The 24,753-nt window shown below is 43.0% G+C and overlaps 1 protein-coding gene across 1 annotated transcript; it reads right to left on the bottom strand.

Annotated features, from left to right (window-relative positions):
• Positions 1–13,145: 13,145 nt before the first annotated feature.
• LOC115464573 (vomeronasal type-2 receptor 26-like) lies at positions 13,146–22,804 on the bottom strand. The gene is made up of 4 exons (XM_030194937.1): positions 22,046–22,804; positions 16,929–17,156; positions 14,512–14,638; positions 13,146–14,032 (listed from the first exon to the last, which is right to left on the bottom strand). The coding sequence occupies exons 1-4, from the start codon at positions 22,802–22,804 to the stop codon at positions 13,146–13,148; spliced, it is 2,001 nt and encodes a 666-aa protein (XP_030050797.1).
• Positions 22,805–24,753: the final 1,949 nt, after the last annotated feature.

Genomic DNA, 24,753 nt, shown 5'->3' with positions numbered 1-24,753 from the left:
TTAACTGCATTTCTTTCCTCTCTCTCCCTCCTCCCATAATTTTTCTATTCTTCAGTCATCCACTCAGGCTGCAGCAGATAAATGCACATCCTAATAACATGCACAAACCCATAATTACTGGACCTTAGCACCACTGTTTCTCAGCTCATCCATATACAGCTGAACTAATGTGGAAACTCAAACGCCTGAAACCATTCTTTCCAAGGGAAGCATTTCGCAACTTGATACAATCAATGACACTAAGCCATGTAGACTAATGCAATGGAATCTATACAGGATGCAAAGAACAAATCTTAAAGAAACTCCAGACCGCTTATAACATGGCAGCCAGGCTTATATTTGGAAAAACGCAATTCGAAAGCGTCAAACCCCTCCGAGAAAAACTACACTGGCTTCAAATCAAAGAGCATATCACTTTCAAAATCTGCACCCTGGTCCATAAAATCATCTATGGCGAAACCCTGGTATACATGACAGACCTCATAGACCTACCAACCGGAAACACAACAGGATCAACACCAGCATACCTAAATCTCCACTACCCAAGCTGCAAAGGACTCAAATACAAATCAATTTATGCATCCAGCTTTTCCTACATAAGCACACAACTATGGAACGCACTAACCAAAGCCATGAAAACAACATATGACCACCTAAAATTCCGGAAATCACTAAACACCAACCTGTTCAAAAAAGCATATCACACCAACCCAACTTAAATGCTGACACCTTGCAACAGAACGAAACCAAAGCTTGTATGGACACAAATGAACTATCCCTCTCTATGACCTATATGTCTATTACACTTGAATCTTATTCTACCAAAACATTCATGTATTTGTTCATACTGGAATTGGCGATCGCCTTTATGGTACTATGTAAGCCACATTGAGCCTGCAAATAGGTTGGAAAATGTGGGATACAAATGTAACAAGTAAATAATATAAACTCCTCACTCAGGATTATTCAGGAGCCAAAGGAGGTTGGGAGAGGAACTGGTATCAGGAGAGATGGCCTAGATGGAAGTACAGGTAGAAATTCCCAATACCCACCAAAAAAAAGAAGGCCAGATCCATGAAGGAACAGCTGGAAATGTTAGCGGAAGTTCGCATCAGCCACAGGTGACGATGTGACCCAGAGTGCAGGGAGAAAGAAAAGAGAAGAAGGGGCTAAGAACAAGGAGGAAGAGGAGGTGAAGTGGGATAAGACCATTAAACCTCAATGAATTTGAGTATTTTAATGTTTCATGGAAAAGATTATTATCCAATTCATTTTTTTACGGCTAACTCTAGTTGACTTTTGTGCAAAATGGCAGACAACTCACAGAACATCTCAGATTACTACATCAGTGCTTGAAAACTGTTCACACAAATAACTTTCCTAAATCTTACTGCATAGATTGTTTGTTTTTATGTTTCACTGGATATTCGGGCAAACACTTCACTGGTTATGTGCTGTCAAGCGTCAGATGTAATCACCTGTGCATTACAGCATTGCACTGAGCTTCAGCACAAAATGCTCTAATGCAGGTGCAAAACTTTACTCTTGACACAGTAAAATAATGACAAACTAACTACTGATACACTAGAAAATGTCCAATGATAAAAAAAATAGCACACACTACGAATTGCTGCATCAGGCATGTTTGTTTCTCTACTGCTATCTGGAAAAATGGTGACACCTAATGGGGATAGTGAAAGGCCAGGGATGCTGTGGCTACTAGGTTGCTCGGGTGGCTACCTCAACTGAAGTAAAGTTTCTGCACTAAAGGAGAATTAGGATGGAGGTAATTCTTACGAACGTGAGCAAAATGGTGGATAGCCTGCAGAATAAGTCACACACAGAGGGGCTGAAGGAGCTAAAGATACTCTTGATAGAAGAAGCAAAGGAGAATATAATACAAGGTTTCAAGTACTTACCTGATTTGAAGAAGGTACAAACAAGCAGTATTTTCAAAAGAATGAAAAACTGAATATTAACAGGATGTCAAAGGAATTAAGAAGGGGAGAACCTCAAAAAAAAAAAAAAAAAGATCTGAATTTGTTCTTTCATGGAGAGTATGGTGCATACCTAAAGTAATTCAATACAAAACAGCGCCAGAATGCAAAGGTGCTTTCGAAAAATGCAGGGAGGTCACTTTTCACAATATGTTTACCCAAGATCTAAAGCTGTCTGCAAACTTTTCACTCTGTTCATTAGAAAAAGTGGACGCAGTGAAAAATATATTTTTACCTTCCCAAAAGGTTTTGAGAGAGACAACACATCTAGTTGTGTATTTTCACAATGATTTTAAGGAAAAATATTCACAGATAAAGCAGATGAAAATCTTAGCGGGTCCATTTTTCCCAGAGCACCTTTCAAAGGGAAAATACTCAGACTTAAATGTGAGATAATTAGTAAAATGTCATCTGGTTATATTTGCAGTTCACTCCACTGACCCACCAAAAATAAAACCGTCAAGCCTGTCTCATATAAAAACTAAACTATATATACACATAGAGCTTGGCAAAGGATCCCACCGTTATCCTAACAAATCAACATAATATGATACAATGACTATTCATTGATGTGGTGATACTCAAAAAGTTTTTTTGGAGGAAAAGCATCAAAAGATATCGGGGACACTCCGTTGTTAATTACTTACAAGCTAAGTCAACCTAAAGGAGCCCCCTCACTCATCACGGGCATAAAAACCTCCATTCACTTCTTAAACCTTGATTTTTGCTTTGCTAGACTCTACCAGACTTTTGATACGAAATTCAAACTTATCTTTGCAGTTGTTGAGTCTCATGTAACTATCCATGGCCAACTTTGGCCAAGGTTTCGATTCCTGCATCAGGGTCCGTGGCATACTTGACTGTCTTCTGCAAAATGTGCTTTTTTGCAGAAGACAGTCAAGCACGCCATGGACCCTGATGCAGGAATCTGCAAAGATAAGTTTGAATTTTGTATCAAAAGTCTAGCAAAACAAAAATCATGGTTTAAGAAGTGAGTGGAGGTTTTTATGCCCATGAGGAGTGAGGGGGCTCCTTTAGGTTTACTTAGCTTGTAAGTAATCAACAACAGAGTGTCCCCGATATCTTTTGAGGCTTTTCCTCCAAAAAAACTTTTTGAGTGTCACCACATCGATGAATAGTTATTGGATCATATTATGTTGATTTGTTTATATAAAAACAAAGCCAGGATGCTACTTACAAGCTTAGTCCAACAAATGGGGGAACAGTTGTGAAGGATGGCTGATGATATAGGTTAAAGGTTTCTACAGTAACAAGTCCCCCGATCGTAATGTCCCCATCCCTATGGTAACCTAGTCGTAGCTCTGTTGATAGGTAGTTTGCAAGTGTGCACTGACACTCAGCTGTCTTCCACAGGATGTCATAAAGCATCAACACAATCAGAACCAGACGATCTTCCATCTTTAATGCTGTGATAATACTTGCTCTTCCTGCTGCAAATGTTATAGCTGGGCATGGCAGGAGATGCTGCATGGTTCATGATGGTGCTTTCTAATTTGAATGATGAGCAAACAACATTAAGTATAAAACTGCAGTGAAGACCTGTGCATTTACGCACAAGGAGGATGAAGAAAGACAGCAAAATTATAATGTTTATGGTGAGGTGACCACTCTATTTCTAGCTGAGCTCCAACACCTGTGAAGACATTATGTGGTCTCTGTTGGGCTCTGCAGCTCAGAGGTTCATCCTTAAGGGATATCTGCTCCTGACATCTACATTTACCATGAAATATAGGTTATTTCTTTTAAATATAACCTTATGGATCTTCTATTTTCATTAACTTCGAGACAAATATTAATTTCATTGGAATGTGTGTGTGGACCAGAGTACAACACAACATTGTAATACAGTTGATGGTAACATAAAAAAAATGTAAAAGCCCCTCCACTCTGCATAGTTAATGTGTCTATACTGCTTTGGATACATCTGAGATTCCAGTTAGTGAGATTGATACATAGTATCTCTCCAGCACAGTCTATTGTGTCCCTTCCTTGGTAATCCAACACTTTGAATAGCAGAGCACATCTGATCCCCATTACTACCATCCTGCACCCCATCTTTCTCATCTTTAACCACAAGGCTTTGCGATAATTAAATCTGCTTGATACAGATTTATTCATATGGCTTAAGCTAAACACATAAAGCCAGCGAGGCCCCCATACTCTCAATAGATTCAGTCTTACTACCTATATAGATAATGGCCTTGACTTTATGGATTATGTTAAACATCAGTGTCAACTTTTATTTTAAGCCAGTTATCAAGCTGACTAACTATTGACCCCCATAAGTTCTGGAAGAGATAATGGAACAATGGTCAGGCTGCTTCTTTATCTCCACCACTGTCTATACCAAGTTCTCTGGAGGAGGAACCTAATAGTTAGCTTACTGGGCTGAGAATCCAGGGAATCATAGAAAATGTAGGCAAAGACCCTATGGCCTATGCAGTCTCCTCACCCATACCATCTACTCTCCCTTTAACTCCCTTAGAGATCCTATGCAGTTGTCCCAAGCTTTCTTAAATTCAGATACTGTTTTCGTCTTCACTGGGAGGCCGTCCCTCAAATTCATTATCCTTTCTTCCTTATACAGTATCTGCCCCTCTCTCTTAGCCTCCTTCTATGTTCCCATTAATGCCCCACATTTCCCTCTATCCAACTTTCTATCTCTCTAAAGTAACCTAACTTAGTCTAATCTATCCCTTGGCTGCTGTGCACCATACACAGTCTGTGTCAGCATATCAAGCACTTTCAAAATGCTCAGACTGGCATTTTCTTCCTGTTAAAGTCATACACTGTAAGAACATTGTATTGTACAGTTAGGGAACTCAAACGTTTAATTCCAGATCATTTGCAGACTATTTCCCTTAATTCAGGAAATGGATATGGCAAGTTTCATTCATTCCTGTTAATAAAAGGTTTTTTTTTAATTCTTTTCTTTATTGAATTTTAAATTTTACAAAGAGTAAACTTTGAACAGATATACCAACATATCAGTACCAATATTCCACAAATATATTTCAAATAGACAAAATAAACATTGTCCACTAAAGATAATATCTTTACATTGGATTATAGTCCACAATATGGAGGAAGGAAGCAGGAAGCAAAATTATAAATGCCATTGGAAGATTGCAAAAAAGTGTGTTTTTTTTTTTTTTTTAAAACACATGAAGAATTTTTTAACATGTGTTTGGTTGTGATTAAAGGAAAGAAAATTATCAGGTAAGACATATTTTTTCCACACACATTCTCCTGAGCCATGTTAGACATGCTGGAGGCCCCCCAATCCGCTCTACTCCCTGCCCCCTCCCCTGATCTCCCTACCCACCATTATTACCATTCACAAAAGAAGTTTAAATGACTTCTTCACACACAAAACACTGACAGGCATTCACCAAAGACAGAACAAGGGATCACACACTGAAGTAACTGCACAGTTGTGGAAAGTGGCACGCTGTGTCTAGTTGAGGCGGCCAGAGACATCAGAAAGCAGCACTTATCAGTGCCGGGAATACTGGAGCTAGAGTTTATACACAGAAGAGGAGCCTGCTCAGAGTGGCCTAATGCAGGAAGCCATGGTAAGACATACAGAAGCTCTGGCACAACTCCAGGACAGGTGTGATGGGCTCCGGACTTCTACTAGTAAATTGAATCCCGTTCATATCGGGATCAGATGGTTGCCGGGGTAGAGGAATACTGGAGTGCAGGAACTCAAGGTAGAAAGAAGTTGGGTTATTGAGGCCTCAGATGTGCATTTTGGCCATTGGGAAAGGATGTGCTTTGTATGAGCTCTCCACATTACCAGTGTGGCTTCTGAGGATTTTTTTTTTATCAACATGTTCTCAGCACTTTGTTCCAACATCGGCAGTTTTAATTTTATATTTTTTTCCTTTTTAGTTTTTGCTTTTTATTTTTTCCTTTTTTGGCCCTTTGAGTTTTCAGGATTACCTCTACACCATTTTCACTTGGTGCATTCCATGGTTCTATATTTTCTCCCCATTGCGCCATAACCACCCTAGGAAGGCACAGTGCATGGTTTTTGTAGTGGATTTAGCTTTATTCTTTTTTAACCAACTTTTTTACATCGCACTGTTGTTTTATCTTTAGTATCACCATGTTAGTGATATTTTAGTGCCTCTTTTTATATATTTTTAAAACTTTTTTCCTATTGTTTGCTCTGCACTCCCTTCCCCTTTTTTTATCATACATTTTTATTTGCTTTATAAGGATATTTCCTCTGTAGTCTTTGATAAGGTCCCTCATGAAAGACTACAGAGGAAATTAGAGGGACATGGGATCGGAAGTATTGTCTTACTGTGGATTAAAAACTGGTTGAAAGATAGGAAACAGAGAGTAGGACTAAAAGGTCAATATTCGCAATGGAGAAGGGTAGTTAGCGGGTCTCTCAGGGATCGGTGCTGGGACCTCTGCTTTTTAACATATTCATAAATGACCTAGAGATCGGGGTAACTAGTGAGGTAATTAAATTTGCCGATGACACAAAGTTATTCAAAGTTATCAAATCGCGGGAAGATTGTGAAAAACTACAAGAGGACCTTACGAGACTGGGAGACTGGGCGTCTAAATGGCAGATGACGTTTAATGTGAACAAGTGCAATGTGATGCATGTGGGAAAGAGGAACCCAAACTATAACTACATCAAGCAAGGTTCAGCGTTGGGAGTCACGGACCGTGAAAGGGATCTAGGTGTCGTCGTTGGTGATATGTTGAAAACTTCTGCTCAATGCGCTGCTGCGGCTAGGAAAGCAAATAGAATGTTGGGTATCATTAGGAAAGGGATGGAAAACAAAAATAAGGATATTATTCTGCCATTGTATCACTCTATGGTGCGACCGCACCTCGAGTATTGTGTTCAATTCTGGTTGCCGCACCTCAAAAAAGACATAGTGGAATTGGTAAAGGTGCAGAGAAGGGCAAAAAAGATGATACAGGGGATGGGACGGCTTCCCTATCAGGATAGGCTGAAGAGGCTGGGGCTCTTCAGCTTGGAGAAAAGGCGGCTGAGGGGAGATGTGATAGAGGTCTATAAGATAATGAGTGGAATGGAACGGGTCGATGTGGAGCTTCTGTTTACACTTTCCAAAAATACTAGGACAAGGGGGCATGCGATGAAGCTGCAGTGTGGTAAATTTAAAACGAATCAGAGAAAAATTTTCTTCACTCAATGCGTAGTTAACCTCTGGAATTCTCTGCCAGAAAAGGTGGTTAAGGCGGTTAACTTAGCGGACTTCAAAAAAGGGTTGGACGGCTTCCTGAAGGAAAAAGCCATAGAATGTTATTGAATGGACGAGGGAATACAGTATTTCTAGGATGGGCGGGACAAATTGCTTGTTCTTTTGGCCGCTGTCGGTGACAGGGTGCTGGGCTCGTTGGACACTTGGCCTGTCCCAGCATGGCGATGCTTATGTACTTATGTATTTAAGTACTTATATTACATCATTTTATCATGTTTATCTGTATGATGAATACTCACGAGTTGACCATGATTCTTACATACCTGGTCCTTATTGGCTATTTTTTTTAATATACACTTTTATCAATCTGTATTTTCAACCGCCACAGCAGAACCAGCCTGCCCAGTCTAAACTGAAATGCAATTATTTTGCTGCATACATTGACAACAAAATTAAAAGTCTCCACCAGGATTTACAGGCAATCCCACCCAGTCCCCAACCTGTCAATCAGGGGTGCACAAACTCACCCCCTCCTGACAGAAACAGATGTGACACTTTTAACCTAATGACAGAGGAGAGCCTTGACAAAATCCTAAAAGACCTTTGAACAACTATCTGCTCCCTCGATCCCTGCCCATCAAGTATGTGCCTTATAGCTTTTGACACTGTGGATTATGATATCCTGCTAGCATGACAGACAGAAACATGTATTAATGGAACAGTACTTGCCTGGTTCAGATCCTATCTATCAGACAGGCAACAATCCATAATGTTTGGTAGCAGGTCATCACCACCATGGACACTGACCTGCAGGGTACCACAAGGATCGATACTGTCACCTATTATGTTCAATATCTACCTCAAGCCACTAGCTGAGCTGATTCGGTCAATGGACACTCAGTTCTACATCTATGTGGATGATGTGCAGCTACTCATACCCATTGAACCTGACTTACCTACAGCCTCGAATAAACTGATTACCTATCTAACATCAATTCAAGAATGGGCAAAACACAACAAACTTTGCCTGAACCCAAGTAAAAACGAGCTTCTCTGGGTCCCTAACAAAAGTGGATACATAACTGACAGCAAAATCCCTTTTGGGAAGTACGAACCCCCCTTCAAATCATAAGTCAGGAACTTTGGAATACAGTTAGATTCAACACTTACTCTGATTCCCCAAATCCAAGAAAGCTTCAAGAGCTGCTTCTACTATTTGCAACAGCTACACTGCCTCTCTCCTTACATCGAGAAGGTAAATCTTTTCCAGTGGCGTACCAAGGGTGGAGCGGTGGGGGCGGTTCACCCCGGGTGCATGCTGCTGGAGGGTGCAGAGAGCAGCTGCGCGTCTGTCAGCTCCGCTGGTTCCCTGCTCCCTCTGCCCCGGAACAGGTTACTTCCTGTTCCGGGGCAGAGGGAGCAGGGAGCTGACAGCTGCACGGCTGCTCCCAGCAGCCAAGAAAGCACCCAAGGGGGGGGGTCATTGCGCTGGGGGGGGGGGGTCCTGCTGCACCCTGGGGGGATGGACGCCGCTGCACCGGGGGGGGGGGGTGCACAGCAACAATTTTTATGGTTTTTATGTATGCATATTTATTGATGTTTTATGATTTTAATGTTTTATGATTTCAATGATTTCTATGTATTTATATATTTTACATATAGTGTTTGATCCCCAAGGCAGACAGTTGTTCCGTCGAAACACGGGACCATCTTGGGTCATATACAACATATCTGGTGCTGAATAAAGTTGCTTCAATGAGATTTCCTGGTCCACCCCTACTTTCCTGTACTGACTTCTTCAATTTTGGCCAGCCCTTCTCTGTCTTTCATCCTTGGCCCATGATAGGGAGGGTCCTTCACAGGATCCTTGGACATCCAGATCTGGTGGTTCTGATTATTTCAGATTGGCCTTGAAAGCCTTGGTATGCAGATCTGGTTTGCTTACTAGTAAACAACCCTTACCATTTTCCTCTTTGCCCAAACCTTCTGATGCAGGGACCAATCCAGACGGAGGTTCAACCCCTTTGGTCTTATGGCCTTTCTCTTGAAAGGTCAAAGTTGAGGAGAAACAGTTACTTGAAATATATCATCGATTCTCTGCTTCAAGCGAGGAAGAGATCTACCTCTATGGCTTATGCTAGGACCTGGAAGTTTTTTGAATCTTGGTGTTCGGAATGGGCAGTGTCTCCCGTTCACGCTTCTTTGCTACATATCTTGGCCTTCTTGCAGGATGAGCGTAAAAAAGGCCTCTCCTAAAACTCACTTACAGTGCAGGTGGCTTGTTATCAGGGTTGAATTCAGAGGTCCTCTCTCGCCACGCATCCAGACATTCTTCATTTTCTAAAGGGGGTGAATCAAACTATCTATTTTCCCCCTTGACCTGCATGGAATCTTAATATGGTCATTCATTCTCTTCAAAGTGTGCCCTTTGAGCTCCTTCAGAAGGCATGGCTCAAGGACGTTACCTTGAAAACCGTATTTCTCATGGTAATGACTTCTCAGCAGATTTCTGAGCTTCAGGCACTCTCATCGGGATCCTTTCCTACATTTTACTGAGGTTGGTTTCTCCATTCATACTGTGCCTTCTTTTCTCCATAAGGTGGTTTCTGACTTTCATGTAGGGATCCTTTCCTACATTTTACTGAGGTTGGTGTCTATACTCATACTGTGCCTTATTTTCTCCCTAAGGTAGTTTATGACTTTCTTTTCACCCTTCTTTCACCAGGGAGGTCTCTGGAAAGTTCTTTGAGTTGTTGCATTTGCTTGATGTCCGCCGGATGCTTCTTCAGTACCCTAAAGTCAGTGCTGGTCGGATCACCTTTTTGTGTTCATAGGGTAAAATCAGGAGAATGCAGCCTCAAAGCTGACCATTGCTCGGTGGATTAAGGATTTAATTGCTTCAGCTTGTGTTTTTTTCAGGAAAAGAACCTCCATCTTTCCTCAGGCACATTCTGTTAGGGCTGTTTCTACGTCCTCGCCGAAGGCTCGAGTGTACTGTTTATCAGCTACATGATTCTCTTTGCATACTTTTTCCAATCACTTTATAAAATTACCCCATCATATGTTACATAAAAGGTCATATGATGACAGGAAGATTATTCACTTGTACAAGACAAATCTGTAGGTATGTTTAAGATCATAGTTCAGGCATAGTGTGGGTGGAGTCCATTGCTCATGTGCGGTGCCTTCGTGTCCTATGTGCGAGTGCTATAACTAGTCTTCATCAGGGGTCATCTGACTCTTCAATATTTACCCAGATGAGCCCGAGTCCATATATTTATTTATATTTTGCTCACACCTTTTTCAGTAGTAGCTCAAGGTGAGTTACATTCAGGTACACTGGGTATTTCCCTGTCCCTGAGGCAATGGAGGGTAAAGTGACTTGCCCAAGATCACAAGGAGCAGCAGTGGGATTTGAACCGGCCACCTCTGGATGTCAAGACTGGTGCTCTAACCACTAGGCTTCTCCTCTGCTCCTGCCTGCTGCTTAAATTGCTTTTAATATTGGCCCCAGTAACTTTAACTACGGATATAAGTGCACATATTTTTTTTTTTACGACTTTTGCGCATCAGGGCCTCGGTGCTTTATAACTCTATTCTCCCTATTTCTTTCCTTTGTACATTACGGAGTTCTTTTCTTTTTAGCACTTTTACAATTACTGTAGACTGTTTTCCTGGAACAGAGTTCACTGGTTATGTGCAGTCAAGGTACAGATGTAATAATCTGTATGTTAGAACGGAGCACTGAGTTTCAGCACAAAGTCTTCTAATGCATTTGCCAAAAGTACTTTCACTCCCTGAAAGAATGCAAAGTACCGCTGCATTTAAAAAAATATGCAGACAGAAAAACGGCGCACACCACGGATTATTGCATGGGGCATGATTGTCTTTCTTCCTGTCAAACGTCACCATTTTTCCAGATGGAGACAGCAAAAAAAAAAGCACATTGCAGATACCTCATGGTCCAGGGGGGGTGACCTGCCTCGGGCCAGTTGGGGTGGACTGGCCTACCTCAGCTGAAGTAAAGATTGTGCTGTAAAGGAGAAAGGAAAAACCTTCCAAAATGCAGAGCATTTTTTTTTTACAATGGGAACAGTACCAAATTTAGTGGATTTACATGTGAATTATATGTCAACTTTGTTACTCTTTAGTGCACTGCTTCCCTGAACATATTTCACCATGAAAATCCCTACTGTATCAGGTGAAAGTTAGCAGAAGAAAATCAAATGTAAAACACTTTATTTATTTATTTATTTGTTGTTACATTTGTACCCCGCGCTTTCCCACTCATGGCAGGCCCAATGCGGCTTACATATTATATACAGGTACTTATTTGTACCTGGGGCAATGGAGGGCCAAGTGACTTTGAAAATCATCATCTGTCAATTTTTTTTATCTACACACAACAGCTGTCAGTAAATAGAGTGATGAAGGAGGAGCCTAATGGTTAGTGCAGTAGACTGAGAACCTGGGGAACAGGGTTCAATTCCCTCTACAGTTCCTTGTGAATCTGGGCAAGTCACTTAACCCTCCATTGCCCCAGGTACAAAATAGGTACCTGTATATAATATGGAAACTGTTTGATTGTAACCACGGAACTGTAGTATATCAAATTCCATCCCCTTTGCTAACTAGCCCCAAGTCTTATCCCATTGAGTGAATAATGACTCAGAAATGAAGTTATTAGAACAAAAAGATAACAACAACAACAACTTTATTTATTATTAACCACTATCCTGCTTATAATCGAAATAGAAAAACGCCTATATTGTGACCCAAATCGGGAGATAGACGTTTATCTCACAAAAATGAATAAAGCGGTATAATCGAAAGCCGAATTTGGACAAAGTTGATGGGGGCGTGTCGAAGGCATGGTGAAGGCGGAACTGGGGCGTGGTTATCGGCCGATCAGAGATGGGCGCCTTTCGCTGATAATGTAAAAAAAATATGCGTTTTTAACGAGAATTTAGGGCACTTTTCCTGGACCCTGTTTTTCCACAAATAAGGCCCCAAAAAGTGCCCTAAATGACCAGATGACCACTGGAGGGAATCGGGGATGACCTCCACTGACTCCCCCAGTGGTCACAAACCCCCTCCCACCACAAAATATGCCGTTTCACAACTTTTTATTTTCACCCGCAAATGTCATACCCACCTCCCTGGCAGCAGTATGCAGGTCACTGGAGCAGTTATTAGGGGGTGCAGTGGACTTCAGGCAGGTGGACCCAGGCCCACCCCCCCCCCCCACCTGTTACACTTGTGCTGGTAAATGGGAGCCCTCCAAACCGCCCCCCAAACCCACTGTACCCACATGTAGGTGCCCCCCTTCACCCCTTAGGGCTATAGTAATGGTGTAGACTTGTGGGCAGTGGGTTTTGAGGGGGATTTGGGGGGCTCAACACCCAAGGGAAGGGTGCTATGCACCTGGGAGCTGTTTTACCTTTTTTTTTTTTTTTGTAAAAGTGCCCCCTAGGGTGCCCGGTTGGTGTCCTGGCATGTGACGGGGACCAGTGCACTACGAATCCTGGCCCCTCCCACGAATAAATGTCTTGGAGTTATTCGTTTTTGAGCTGGGCGCTTTCGGTTTCCATTATCGCTGAAAAACAAAAACGCCCAGCTCAAACAAAGATAAATGTCCATGTTTTTCGAAAATACGGTTCGGTCCACCCCTTCACGGACCCGTTCTCGGAGATAAACGCCCATGGAGATAGACGTTTCCGTTCGATTATGCCCCTTCACATCTACTTAATGATACATAGAAATTGTGTATAATATCTAATTTCAGCTATAATACAAAATATATGAAATTTAGGATGGCTTCAACCAAAGATGTAGTTTTTGGGTTAAAAAAAAAAGGACATTCAACTTGGACTTGCCCAACAACTGATAACAATATTTAAATGAATAAATCATTTATTAAGAATTCTAGTTTTTTCTATAAGAATTTTCTGCTGTTCTTTTCAGGTCTCAGCAGAATAATGTAGCACTTAGGGAAAAAGATACAGCCCAGGAGTCCAGCACTAGAAGCCAGGATAGCAAATATCTCCACTGCCACCATGTACTTGCCCTTGGTGCTAAGGTACGTTGGGATGAAGGAGATCCAGACACTGCAGAACACCAGCATGCTGAAGGTGATGTACTTGGCTTCATTGAACCTGTCGGGGAGATTTCTTGCTAGGAAAGCTACGATGAAGCTGATGCCAGCCAGAAATCCCAGGTAACCCAAAACAAGGTAAAATGCAACTATTGACCCTTCATTACATTCAGTTAGTATTTTTCCAATTTCTGATTTCATATTAAGATATGGGAATGGGGGAACAGTGAACAACCAGGCAAGACACAGAACAGTTTGAATGAGGGAACAGAAAAGGACTACAGAAATTGAGATCCTGGAACCCATCCATTTCCGGAGCTTTCTTCCAGGCTTGGTGGCATGAAAGGCCAAGACCACAGTGGTGGTTTTTGCCAATATAGAGGAGAGAGCGATGGAAAAACTGATCCCAAAGGCAGTCTGTCGGAGAACACAGGTCACTTTGTCAGGGTGGCCGATGAATACCATGGAACAGAGGAAGCAGAGCATGAGGGAGATGAGGAGAATGTAACTGAGGTCTCGGTTGTTGGCTTTCACTATGGGGGTATCTTTGTAACGAATAAAGATCCTCAAAATGACAGTATTAATGAGAATTAAGAAAATACAGATGAAAGTCAAAGTTATCCCCAAAGGCTCTTGATAGGTCAGGAAGGATATCACTTTTGGGATGCAGGCATCCCTCTTCTGATTGGGCCATTGGTCCTCTGGGCATTTTCTACAAGTGTCTATATCTGAGAATGAAAAAAAATTTCCATTATCTCACAAATAGCATCAGTTATAGGACAGCAACTTTTCCTTTATAGTAAGGCTTGTTTCAAAATGATAGACAGTAGCAAACATTAAACAAATAATGAATGATGAACTTCCTGTAAATGAAATCATGAATTATCTTTTAGATGAACTTTCACCTGAAATGGATTTTTTAAAGGATTCCATATGTCTTATTCAATCGGGGTGTGATTAGTTTTGCTAGTGGTATCCAGCACATTTTGTTTGGATTAGACACAGTAGTAGTAGTACTCCACTACGAGAGGCAAAGACTCATTTTTAATAAAATACTGAGATTGTGATTGAGATCTCCAGATCAGGATGTGCTCAGTTGTGTTGATGTTTTAGAAAAGGTAGGAGTGCATGCATATTTGTTGGCCCATGTTGGGTCTACAATGAAGGATGAATATTGCCTGGCACATTATAGCGTGAAATCACTCACCAGTTTGGCTGGAGACCTCTCCCTCCGGACAGAGGATACAGTCATAGCAGCAAACAGGCTTTCCTTCCCTGGTTAATTTCCTGGACCCAGGAGGGCAACTCGGGCTGCATCTGAACTCTGGAGGTGTCTGAGGATTGAGAAGAAACTGATTAACTTGAGGTAATACTGTATTGGAAATATAAATAATACGAAATAGGTTTGACCTGGAATCAGTCATTCAGGCTGATTGGGGAATGTTTTCAGCAATGTTTCTGTGCTGGTCACCCTTAATGGTTTGATTAAAAGTATGAGAAAATACCTCTGCTTTCTCAAATAAGTCTGAATTCTTCGTCCCATCATAAAACTTGGGCTACGAGAAAAGGTTTTTTAGGTGATGTCTTTGTAACCTACTTTTCTACCTCCAAGTCTGAACAATTACCTCATGGATCTGCTCACCATTGGTTGCTTATCTTATAAGCATTTATGTTTCTTTAATCATTTAGGTGACACCTTTATCCACAGTGAGTTTCATTCAGCTACACAAGGTATTTTTTGCTTAGACTTGTTGCCTTGTAAAATAGATATATTTTTGCCAAATTTTTCTTGATCTGGAAAGGATGCAGCAAGGGTGTTCCAGGACCAGGGCCTAATGTTATACAGATATCAATACTATTCAGCTACTATCCAGTTAACATACCCATTGATATTAAATTACACTGCAGACATAGCAGGTCTAACATTATAGTGTTAATTGATTTATTTAAGGTTAGTCCAGTGTATTCAGAAGGTTAAGCTATATTAATATTACTGCTGAATATAGCATGAAAATATGTAGATAAATTAGCAAATAATGGCAGATAAAGACCTGAACAGTCCATCCAGTTGGCCTAACAGTCACACTCATTATCAAGTCATGATTAAACAAACAATGAATGTGATATAAGATACTTGATCATTGCCCAGCACCAGCCATAGTTCTTCACAACCAGAGTCGCCATTGAAGTTCCACTCAACAAGCAAACACACCACCAAACATTTAGATTTTGCTGTTTATACCATTCATTTTCTAATTAGAGATCCTTTGTGTTCATCCCACACCTATTTGGATTCCTCCACCATATTTTCTTCACCTCCTCCCTTGGGAGGGCATTCCAAGCATCAACCACACCTCTCTGTGAAGAAGAATTTCCTGTAATTATTCCTAAGTCTACCACCCTGCAACCTCAGTTCATGTTCTCTAGTTTTACCATTTCCCCTTCTCTGGAAAATATTTATTTCTATATTAATACTTTTCAAGTATTTGAATAGCTGTGGTTCCTCTCCTCTAGGGTATACATATTCACATCTTCCAGTCTCAAACTTCTTTTGGTGTTAGCCCCATACCATTTTTGTCGCCTTCCTCTGGACCGCTTCAAGTCCTTTTTCATCCTTAGCAAGACACGACCTCAAACACTGAACATAATACTCCACGTTGGGCCTCACCAATGACTTCTACAGGGGCAAAAAACCTCCTTTCTTCTGCTGGTTACACCTCTCTCTATACAGTCTAGCATCCTTCTGGCTATGGCCACCGTCTTGTTGCACTGTTTCGTCGCCTTCAGATAATCAGAGCTTAACCATGTATTGAGTGTAAAAATACTTTCTCCTATTATAAAACATGGTATTGCTATGCAACCTCAAAAATCACAAGGAACAGGCACACAGTGAGCTAGATTCCTTCAAAAAGTACAAAGAGTAGGGGACACTCAAAGAAGTTACATGGAAATACTTTTAAAACAAAGAGGAGGAAATATTTTTTTCACTTAACGGATAATTAAGCTCTGGAAACTTATTGCCAGAGGATGTGGTGTCAGCAGTTTACGTATCTGGTTTTAAAAAAGGTTTGGACAAGTTTCTGGAGGAAAAGTCCACAGTCTGCTATTGAGACAGTCAGGGGGAAGCCACTGCTTGCCCTGGGCTTGGTATCATGGAATGTTGCTACTAATTGGGTTTATGCCAGGTACTTGTGACCTGGATTGGTCACTGTTGGAAGCAGGATAGTGGGCTAGATGGACCTTTGGTCTGTCCCAGTATGGCTGTGCTTATGCTCTTAAAAGAAAGGCACTGAAATAATGAGTGCTATGACAGTATTCTATTGACCTTTACAGAATTTTAGCTTAGTGAATACTGCACACCTGACTTTGGGTGTGAGCATTTATACCTGCTAAAGGCTGGTGTAAATACTGGCACCCAACTGATGGCAAGTAGGCAAATGCAAGTATTCCATAACAACACGAGTAATTTATGGGAATGCCCATGACCTGTCCCTGCCCTTTGGAGCTCTGCACTAAGGGGTGTAAGAAGAAATGAGAGCAGTGTTGTAAGGGGGGAGGCAAAGGTGCCAAAGTGAAGGGCCTTAAATGCCAACATGATGAGCTTAAATTGAATTTAAATCTGACCTCATTGAATGTGTTCTCCCACATGATCGACTCTTCATAGATAGTAAATTCCTGACCTGGGTGAGCATAAGGGTTATAACTTCCAACAATTTCTTTAATCCTTGTCCCATCGGGTAGAATGACAACATTTATAATATCATATCCAATGGTGAGATCACCGTTCTCATCAAAAAAGATTTCCTCACCCAGAACGTTCTTAAACTGGAGGCTCTTCAGATAATGATGAAGCTAATGAAAACGAGAGACATTTCTATTAGTGAAGCTCACTGCGGTTATAACTTTTAAATACATACAATCTGATCCTGATTTTAGGAACATTTTTTTCATTCTGAAGCTTATTTTTGAAGTTTATAAAAAAATGACCTTTTTACCCCATAATTTTGTTTGTGTATAGTAAGAAACATTTCAGGCAAAACATCAGTTAAACCTATTGGTAGTTCAGCATCAAATAGTAATAATTTCGTAATCCACACATGACATTCTTGAATATGGCCAAAATAACTTTGCCTAAAGAAATTTAAAAAGAGGACACAATTACTCAAAGATGAACTTTAAACAACTAAACCTCAACTGCCCAGGGCTGATTTCAAGTACCTGACCTGAAATAATGTTACACAAACCCTAAACGGTCTTCTCTCATCGGCCCAATGCAAAGAGATGCAAAACCAATAGTGAGAAACAAGTCTCCAAAAAATCACTATGGAAAAAAGCTAGCCCACGCTTTCATGCAAAAATGCAAAAGTTAGAAGCGTCCTCTTTATTTAATCTCATAACACTCTGTTAGGAAACATAGAGGGGAATAATCAAACGGCACCGAGGAGTGGCCTAGTGGTTAGGGTGGTGGACTTTGGTCCTGAGGAACTGAGTTCAATTTCCACTTCAGGCACAGGCAGCTCCTTGTGACTCTGGGCAAGTCATTTAACCCTCCATTACCCCATGTATGCCGCATTGAGCCTGCCATGAGTGGGAAAGAGTGGGGTACAAATGTAACAAAAATAAATACATGGCCAGTGATGTATTTTGGTGGCACCGCAAACAGCTGACAAACGAACAACAGTGGATCCAATAAGAGTCCTCTCACAGTGGGCGTCCTTCAAAACAAGGTCTTTAATCAAAACAATCAATCAAACAACCCGACACGTGACGTGTTTCGGCCAAAAGGCCTGCGTCAGGGGTCTATTGGGACTGTGGGATCACTTTGGATTCGAGAGACTCTCGTACCGGGACTGCAGATATCTCTGTTAATAATTTATTTACTGAGAGCCGTCTGATTTTCAAGGTATTTTACACTGTGAGAGGACTCTTATTTGATCCACTGTTGTTCATTTGTCTTTGGTTCTCTTGTGGAGAGATCACCTTCTGTGGTGTTTGCTTTACCACAAACAGCTGGCCAGACCCGTATTTTCAAAAAAGATGGCTGGCCATCTTTTGTTTCGATAATACAGTTCCGGCCAGCCAAATGCCTTGAATTTGGCCGGGGTTTGAGATGACCAGCTTCGTTTTTTAGCGATAATGGAAAGTTATGTCGGCCATCTCAAACCCCGGCCAAATTCAAGGCATTTGGCCATGGGAGGAGCCAACATTTTTAGTGCACTGGCCCCCCTGACATGCCAGGACACCAACCGGGCTCCCTAGGGGTCACCGCGGTGGACTTCAGAAAAGCTCCCACATGCATAGCTCCCTTACTTTGGAGCTGAGCCCCCCAACCCCCCCCCCCCCCCCAAAACCCACTACCCACAAAAGTACTGCACCCACTAAAACTGCTCCAGGGACCTGCATACAGCCTCTAGGACTTATTGCTGCTGTATAACTTTGGCACAGCAGTTCACACCTGTAGACTAATTTCTCTGAAAAAGTCCTTTCTTGAAATAACCACGTTTACTCACAGTTAACTGCAGATCAGAGGTTGTGCCCCACTGGCAAAGAGTCCCCTGGTACTAAGATTAGCAGTAGGTCAGAGCAGGCACAATGGTGTACAATGCCCTCTTTCAGCAACATTCAAGGTAAGAACTACGTTCTCTGACGTGGGTAACACAGGAAAGGGATCTAAAACTGTCTTATGAAAATGGCCACTACCGCATGGACTACAACAGGAAACAAAACGGGGCACACTCTGACCCAGTAAGCAGGGGGAAAAGCAGAGCCTACCAACTACCAATACCTATACCCACCACAATGCATTGCTGATGTGACTCTGCAGTGCAAATAACAGAAAAGGTGCCACACTCACCCCAGAGCCACATCACAAGCAGGCAAAGGCTGTCGGAGGACAGAACACATTCTGCTGTCATGGAGGTGGGTACGCATTTGAGGCTGGCATAGAGGCTGGCAAAAAAGTATTTGTAACCTGTTTTTTTATGCTGGGAGGGGGTTGGTGACCACTGGGGGAGTGTGGGGAGGTCATCCCCGATTCCTTCCGGTGGTCATGTGGTCAGTTCAGCCACCTTTTTGAAGCTTGGACCTGAAAAAAAGGTGACCAAGTAAATGCTGCCAAATGCTCTTCATCGCCGTTTTTTTTTTTTTCCATTATGGGCTAAAGCTGGCCATTTTGTAACCCCGCCCATGCCTGCCCATGTCCCGCCTTCGCGTCGCTGCCAACACGCCCCCTTGAACTTTCGCCGGCTCTGCAACGGGAAAGCGGCGATGGTGTCAAAATAGCGGCTTTCGATTATACCGATTTGGCTGCTTTTGCGAGATCGCCGGCCATCTCCTGATTTGTGTCGGAAGATGGCCGGCGATCACTTTCGAAAATGAGCTGGATATTTCCACAGTTCCAGAGGATCGATAGGCATGCCCCCAAAACAACTATCATGCAGTCCTCAAAGCTGTTCTTTTCTTCCAACCTTTTAACACAACAGCTGCAGGATAAATATTTAGTTACCGGTAAATATTTAGAGAAATATGTAGGTTTTATATGTGCTTTTATCTCTGCAATTAGCTGTGTGTCTACAATGTTGGACATGAAGCCAGGGGCGTATCTGAGGTTCGGCGGTAGGGGGGCAGGGGCTAGAGTGAGGGGGCACATTATAGCCCCCCAGGCCGCCGCCGCCGCCACCCCCCTACCGCTGTCAACCCTCCCTCCTACCGCCATTAACCCCCCTCCCTCCCCCGCCTACCGCCGTCACCTACCCCCGAGGTCCGCTTCCTCCTGCCGGCTTCTTAAAATATTGCTTCACGACGTCAGACTCCGTCCAACTGGAACTAAGGATGCATGCAGCTTTCACAGCACAACGAGGATGAAGAAGTTAAAGAAGACCGCGGCTGTGCTGGCGGGGGGTTGGGGTCCCCTACCGGCTGAAGCAATATTTTAAAAAGCCGGCAGGAGGAAGCGGACCTCGGGGGTAGGTGACGGCGGTAGGCGGGGGAGGGAGGGAGGGTTAATGGCGGTAGGAGGGAGGGTTGACGGCGGTAGGGGGGTGGCGGCGGCCTGGGGGGCCCCCGCGGCCGAAAAAACGCTCAAAAAAACGCCCAAAAGACAGAAAACAAGCCCAAAAAAACGCAACCCGCCGTGGGCAAAAATTTCCCACGGCGGGTCGCGGAAAACCGCCCAATTGGGCGGTAAAACCACCCACCTGGCAACACTGATCGCAGTCTGTGTGCCCCGCCCTCGTGTCACAATGTGATGACGTCAAGGGCGGAGAACACACACTGAACGAATGGGATCACACGCATCGCGGAACAATCAAAACTACCTGCACAAAAGAGGGGAGGAGTAGGAACGCAGAAACGTTGCTACGCAACGAAATGTCACCTCAGAAGCATCGAAGAACGCACCAATCATGAGCAAATCCATGGCAAAAAGAGAGGAGACTCAGCAGCACAAAAGAGGGGAGGAGCAGCATCGTGGAACACACCAATCACGCACCGTCACCATTAAACACCCCCATACTAACCCCCTCCCATCAAGCTCCCTCTTCTACATCATCAGCCTTCCTTTGTTTCCTACTGCCCAACCATAGCATTAAAATCAGTTCACTAACCTGACAGAAGCAGAGTCCAGCCGCTCCCCTTCAGCTTTCCCCTACTCTATCAGCGTCCCGCCCTTGCATAAACAGGAAATGAGGGCGGAACCACAGCAGAAACAGAAGGGGAAAGCAGAAGGGGAGCCGGCTGGACTCTGCTACAATCAAAAAAAGCAACAAAGAATAAAAAAAAAAAAAAAGAAGCACTTCAATGCTGCCACAACAACTTTTGAACAAGGTACACTTCACAAAAAAAATAACCTACATGTGTCTCTCAAACAACTCCACCTCTCTCACATACATAGCCAGTCACTCCCACACAAACAATATCTCTCTCATACACTCTGTGACACACACTCTGACACAGTCACACGCTCTCTCTCTCTCTCTCTTTCTCTCTCTCACACACACACACACACACACACACACACACACACAATCTCTCTCTCCACACATACCTGCGATAGGAAAAAAAATGCAAACACCTGCACCACCATAAACACTGACTCCCCTATAAAGAAACAAGCTACAGCTTAATTTAAGTACAACCCCCCCCCCCCCCCACACACACACACACACACACACTCTCAATGCCTATATCACTGACACCCAGGACAATAAAAAAAACATTCACTCTATTTGTCAGACACACATTCTAACACTCATAAACACTGTCTCTCTTCCTCTGACACACAGAGACACACAAGCCCAACACTACCCCCTCCAACTTCTCCATCTGTGCCTCCCCCCCCCCAAGGGAGTTCCCCCCAAGGGAGTTCCTAAAAAACAACTCTTACCACTAACACACACAGACACTCATTCAAACGCCCCTTCCAACCTTCATCCTCCCGCCACAAAACAAACACACACAAAAAAAAACCACACAAACACACACACATTCACTCTCTCTCTCTCTCTCACACACAATCTCACACATACTCTCCCAAACATACACACTCCAAGGAAAACCTTGCTAGCGCCCGTTTCATTTGTGTCAGAAACGGGCCTTTTTTACTAGTATATATATATATATATATATATATATATATATATATATATATAAGGAAAGGAACGTATCTAGAATTCACTCACACTGCGCAATCATATACCATCACTTCTTTCTGAAAATATCATTCTTCTAACATAGGATATTACCTTCCATGGTAGAACATCTAAAAATCTCTCACTTTCTCCACTCCTCTTGATGGTATTCCAAGAACCAGAAGTGATCATGTCATGCAATGCATGTGCCAGGCCATACACAGCATTGTAAACGTTATAATTATCTCCAGAGTTTATAGAGTCACAGTGTAATTGGAAAAATAATGTTTCATCATTGCTGCAGGGTCTTTGGATGCTCTTGGGGCATTGGTTCTTACACAAGTCATTCCACCACATCTCTGTGAATGAATCATTTGGAAACATGGCAGGATTCACCTCATGGACAAATTTGTGAAAGCTTGGAATAGTCTTCTTCGCGACAGCAAAAACTAAGGTGTTTTTTCTATCAACATTGTATGAAGGGTGGAAAAATCCCCATTCTTCTGTGATGATCCAGACCTTTCCAGGTGCTTCCCAAATGGGTGTGTGTCTTATAATCTCTCTGTAGTCTTTATTACAATACAAAATAATCACTTTACTTGAATATGCACTGAAATTGTCGAAAATATCTGTATTTTGAAGCCTGAGTGAACGGGAGTGACGTAAGGTTTCTATGAATTCAATGCAACTTCCACTCTGCTCAATTCCTTCTCTCAGGATCTGCACAGCCCTCATGCTGTTTTCATCATCAAATGCAATGATACCGACCCAAGTCCAACCAAAATGTTTTAATAGTTTGACTATCCCAGCACAGAGGTGCAGCTCACTGGGGACAGTCCGGTAGAAAAAAGGAAACTTAGCTGTATCGCTCATGACAAGATTTCCTGAGGTGTAACTGATCTGCTGAAAATAAAAGATTGAATTTATCAGCACTTTTGCCATGAAAAGATCATATTTCATTCACATATCAAATACAGTGCACTCCATTTAAGTGCACATCGGATAAGCGCATGCCCTGTTTAACTGCATGCCGTACTTCGGTCCCGTTTTTGGCACCATCAATTTCTATGGGGACAAACTTCGGTTTAGCACACCACTGCTTTCGCTTCTTTTCCCAGGCTGGGGAGGCTATCTGTCCCAAAGGCCCCTTGCTGCGAGTGGAAAAGGGATTAAGGGCTAGTTTCTCTGCTTCATTATACAACTCTGCTCCTCTAGTCACGTCCTCTAGGGAGCGAGTTCCTTGCCTAATAAGCCACTCTCGCACAGAACTGGGTATAGCGAAGAGGAATTGTTCGACCACTATCTCCTCTACCACCTGTTCTGCCATTTTCTTATCTGGCTCCAACCATTTGCATGCCAGATCTTTGAGTTTTTGTGCTAAGGCCCAGGATCAATCTTCCCCCCTTAGGGCTGTCTCCCGGAAGAGTCTCTGGTAATAATCCTTGGTTAACCCCAGCCTACTTTTAAGGGCAGCAACAACCTGTCCATAGTCCAAGGCTTGGGCTGGGGACATGGCCCTATAGGCCGCTAAAGCCTCCCCAGTTAAACAGCCGGCCAGCCTCATAGCCCACTGCTCCGGCGGCCATTTTATGGCCCTCACAAATACACTCAAAAGTCACTATAAAGTCCTCCACGTCATCCTTTTCTTCCATCTTGCCCAAAGACAAAGGACCATAGGTAGCAGGTCCTACCGCCATAGGAGAATACTCAGCAGTGACGAGTGCTGCGACTTTCTGTATTAAGTCCTCCATCACTTGCATCTGGGCTTGCAGGGCTTTTAAGAGGGGTCCCTGATGCTCCCTTGTAGCCTCCACCACCTGGTGTAAAGCCTGCTGCGAGTCTTCCTGTTGCTTCTGAAATTGGGCTGCCATCCAATGCAGCAACTTCTTCTGCTCCACCTTCGGTGGTGAAGATCCTGTAAAGCAGTCAAAAAAAACCCCAAGTGCGGTACTTTTTTTTTTCTTAACCTCCTCGGGGCCCCTTTAAGAATACAGCCTGGGTCCTATACCTCCTGGCTTTTGCTCCCTTAGCTGCTCTCCTTATCTAGCCATGGCCCTCCCTAGGTACTGCTTACCTTGGGTGACCGCTGGTCTGCACCTTGATAAGGGAAGCCAGGGTCCACTGCAAACGACTCTTTGCCGTGGTTCACGGTCTCGTTCCCATCTGGAATTCCATTGTAATGGGGGTCCGCTTTCTCCTGTTGGGTGGAGCCAGCAAGCCTATGGGCTCCCAGGGTTCCAGGACAGAATACTGCTGATACTGGGACTCGGGCCAAAGTATTTTATTATCAAGGCAATTTCATATCAAAAATCATAATGTATTTCTCAAAACAAAAGGTACAGTCCTCATAAGATAAGCCTCAAAAGAAAAAGGTATAGTCCTCATAAGATAATCTTCAAAAGAAAACAGTACAGTCCAGGTCCCAAAATCCCTCAGCAAATGTTCAGCTCCTCCCGAGTTCAGGCCCTCTACTAGGCCTTAGTTTCCCTTCTCCCCCCTCCTTCAGATGGTTCAGTAAGAGTCCGGCATACTTCCAATAGGGCACAATAGTTCAGAAAAACTCTTCATCGACAGTCTTTGCACATCAGATCAATACCACAAATCACCTGCTTTTTACACAGCACAGAGGGAACCCTGTAAGGAGCAGGGTTGGCAGTTTCTCCCACCTCTCAGCACCACGCCCGGTGTGGCCTCCTCCACTGCCTTCATGTGCTAGGCAGGGCAACCTTTGAATTCTCCCATGGTAGCTGGCTCCTCTCCCTCGGGCAGCTCTAGTGGTAGGCTACTTCCTTCCTCCACATACTCCATGTAATCTCTCTCTC

The sequence above is a fragment of the Microcaecilia unicolor genome, chromosome 3, assembly GCF_901765095.1.
Source record: "Microcaecilia unicolor chromosome 3, aMicUni1.1, whole genome shotgun sequence".
In the NCBI taxonomy this organism is placed as follows: Eukaryota; Metazoa; Chordata; class Amphibia; order Gymnophiona; family Siphonopidae; genus Microcaecilia; species Microcaecilia unicolor.
This window is presented reverse-complemented; position numbering and strand designations above follow the sequence as displayed.

Bases quoted from the DNA above. Each gene is read 5' to 3' on its own strand.
- LOC115464573 (XM_030194937.1), bottom strand. From the start codon at position 22,804: ATGAGCGATACAGCTAAGTTTCCTTTTTTCTACCGGACTGTCCCCAGT. The intron at 14,639-16,928 runs GTCAGATTTAAA...CTCAATCCTCAG, and splicing joins GGGAGAACACATTCAATGAG to ACACCTCCAGAGTTCAGATG. The intron at 14,033-14,511 runs GTGAGTGATTTC...TTTCATTCTCAG, and splicing joins AGAGGTCTCCAGCCAAACTG to ATATAGACACTTGTAGAAAA.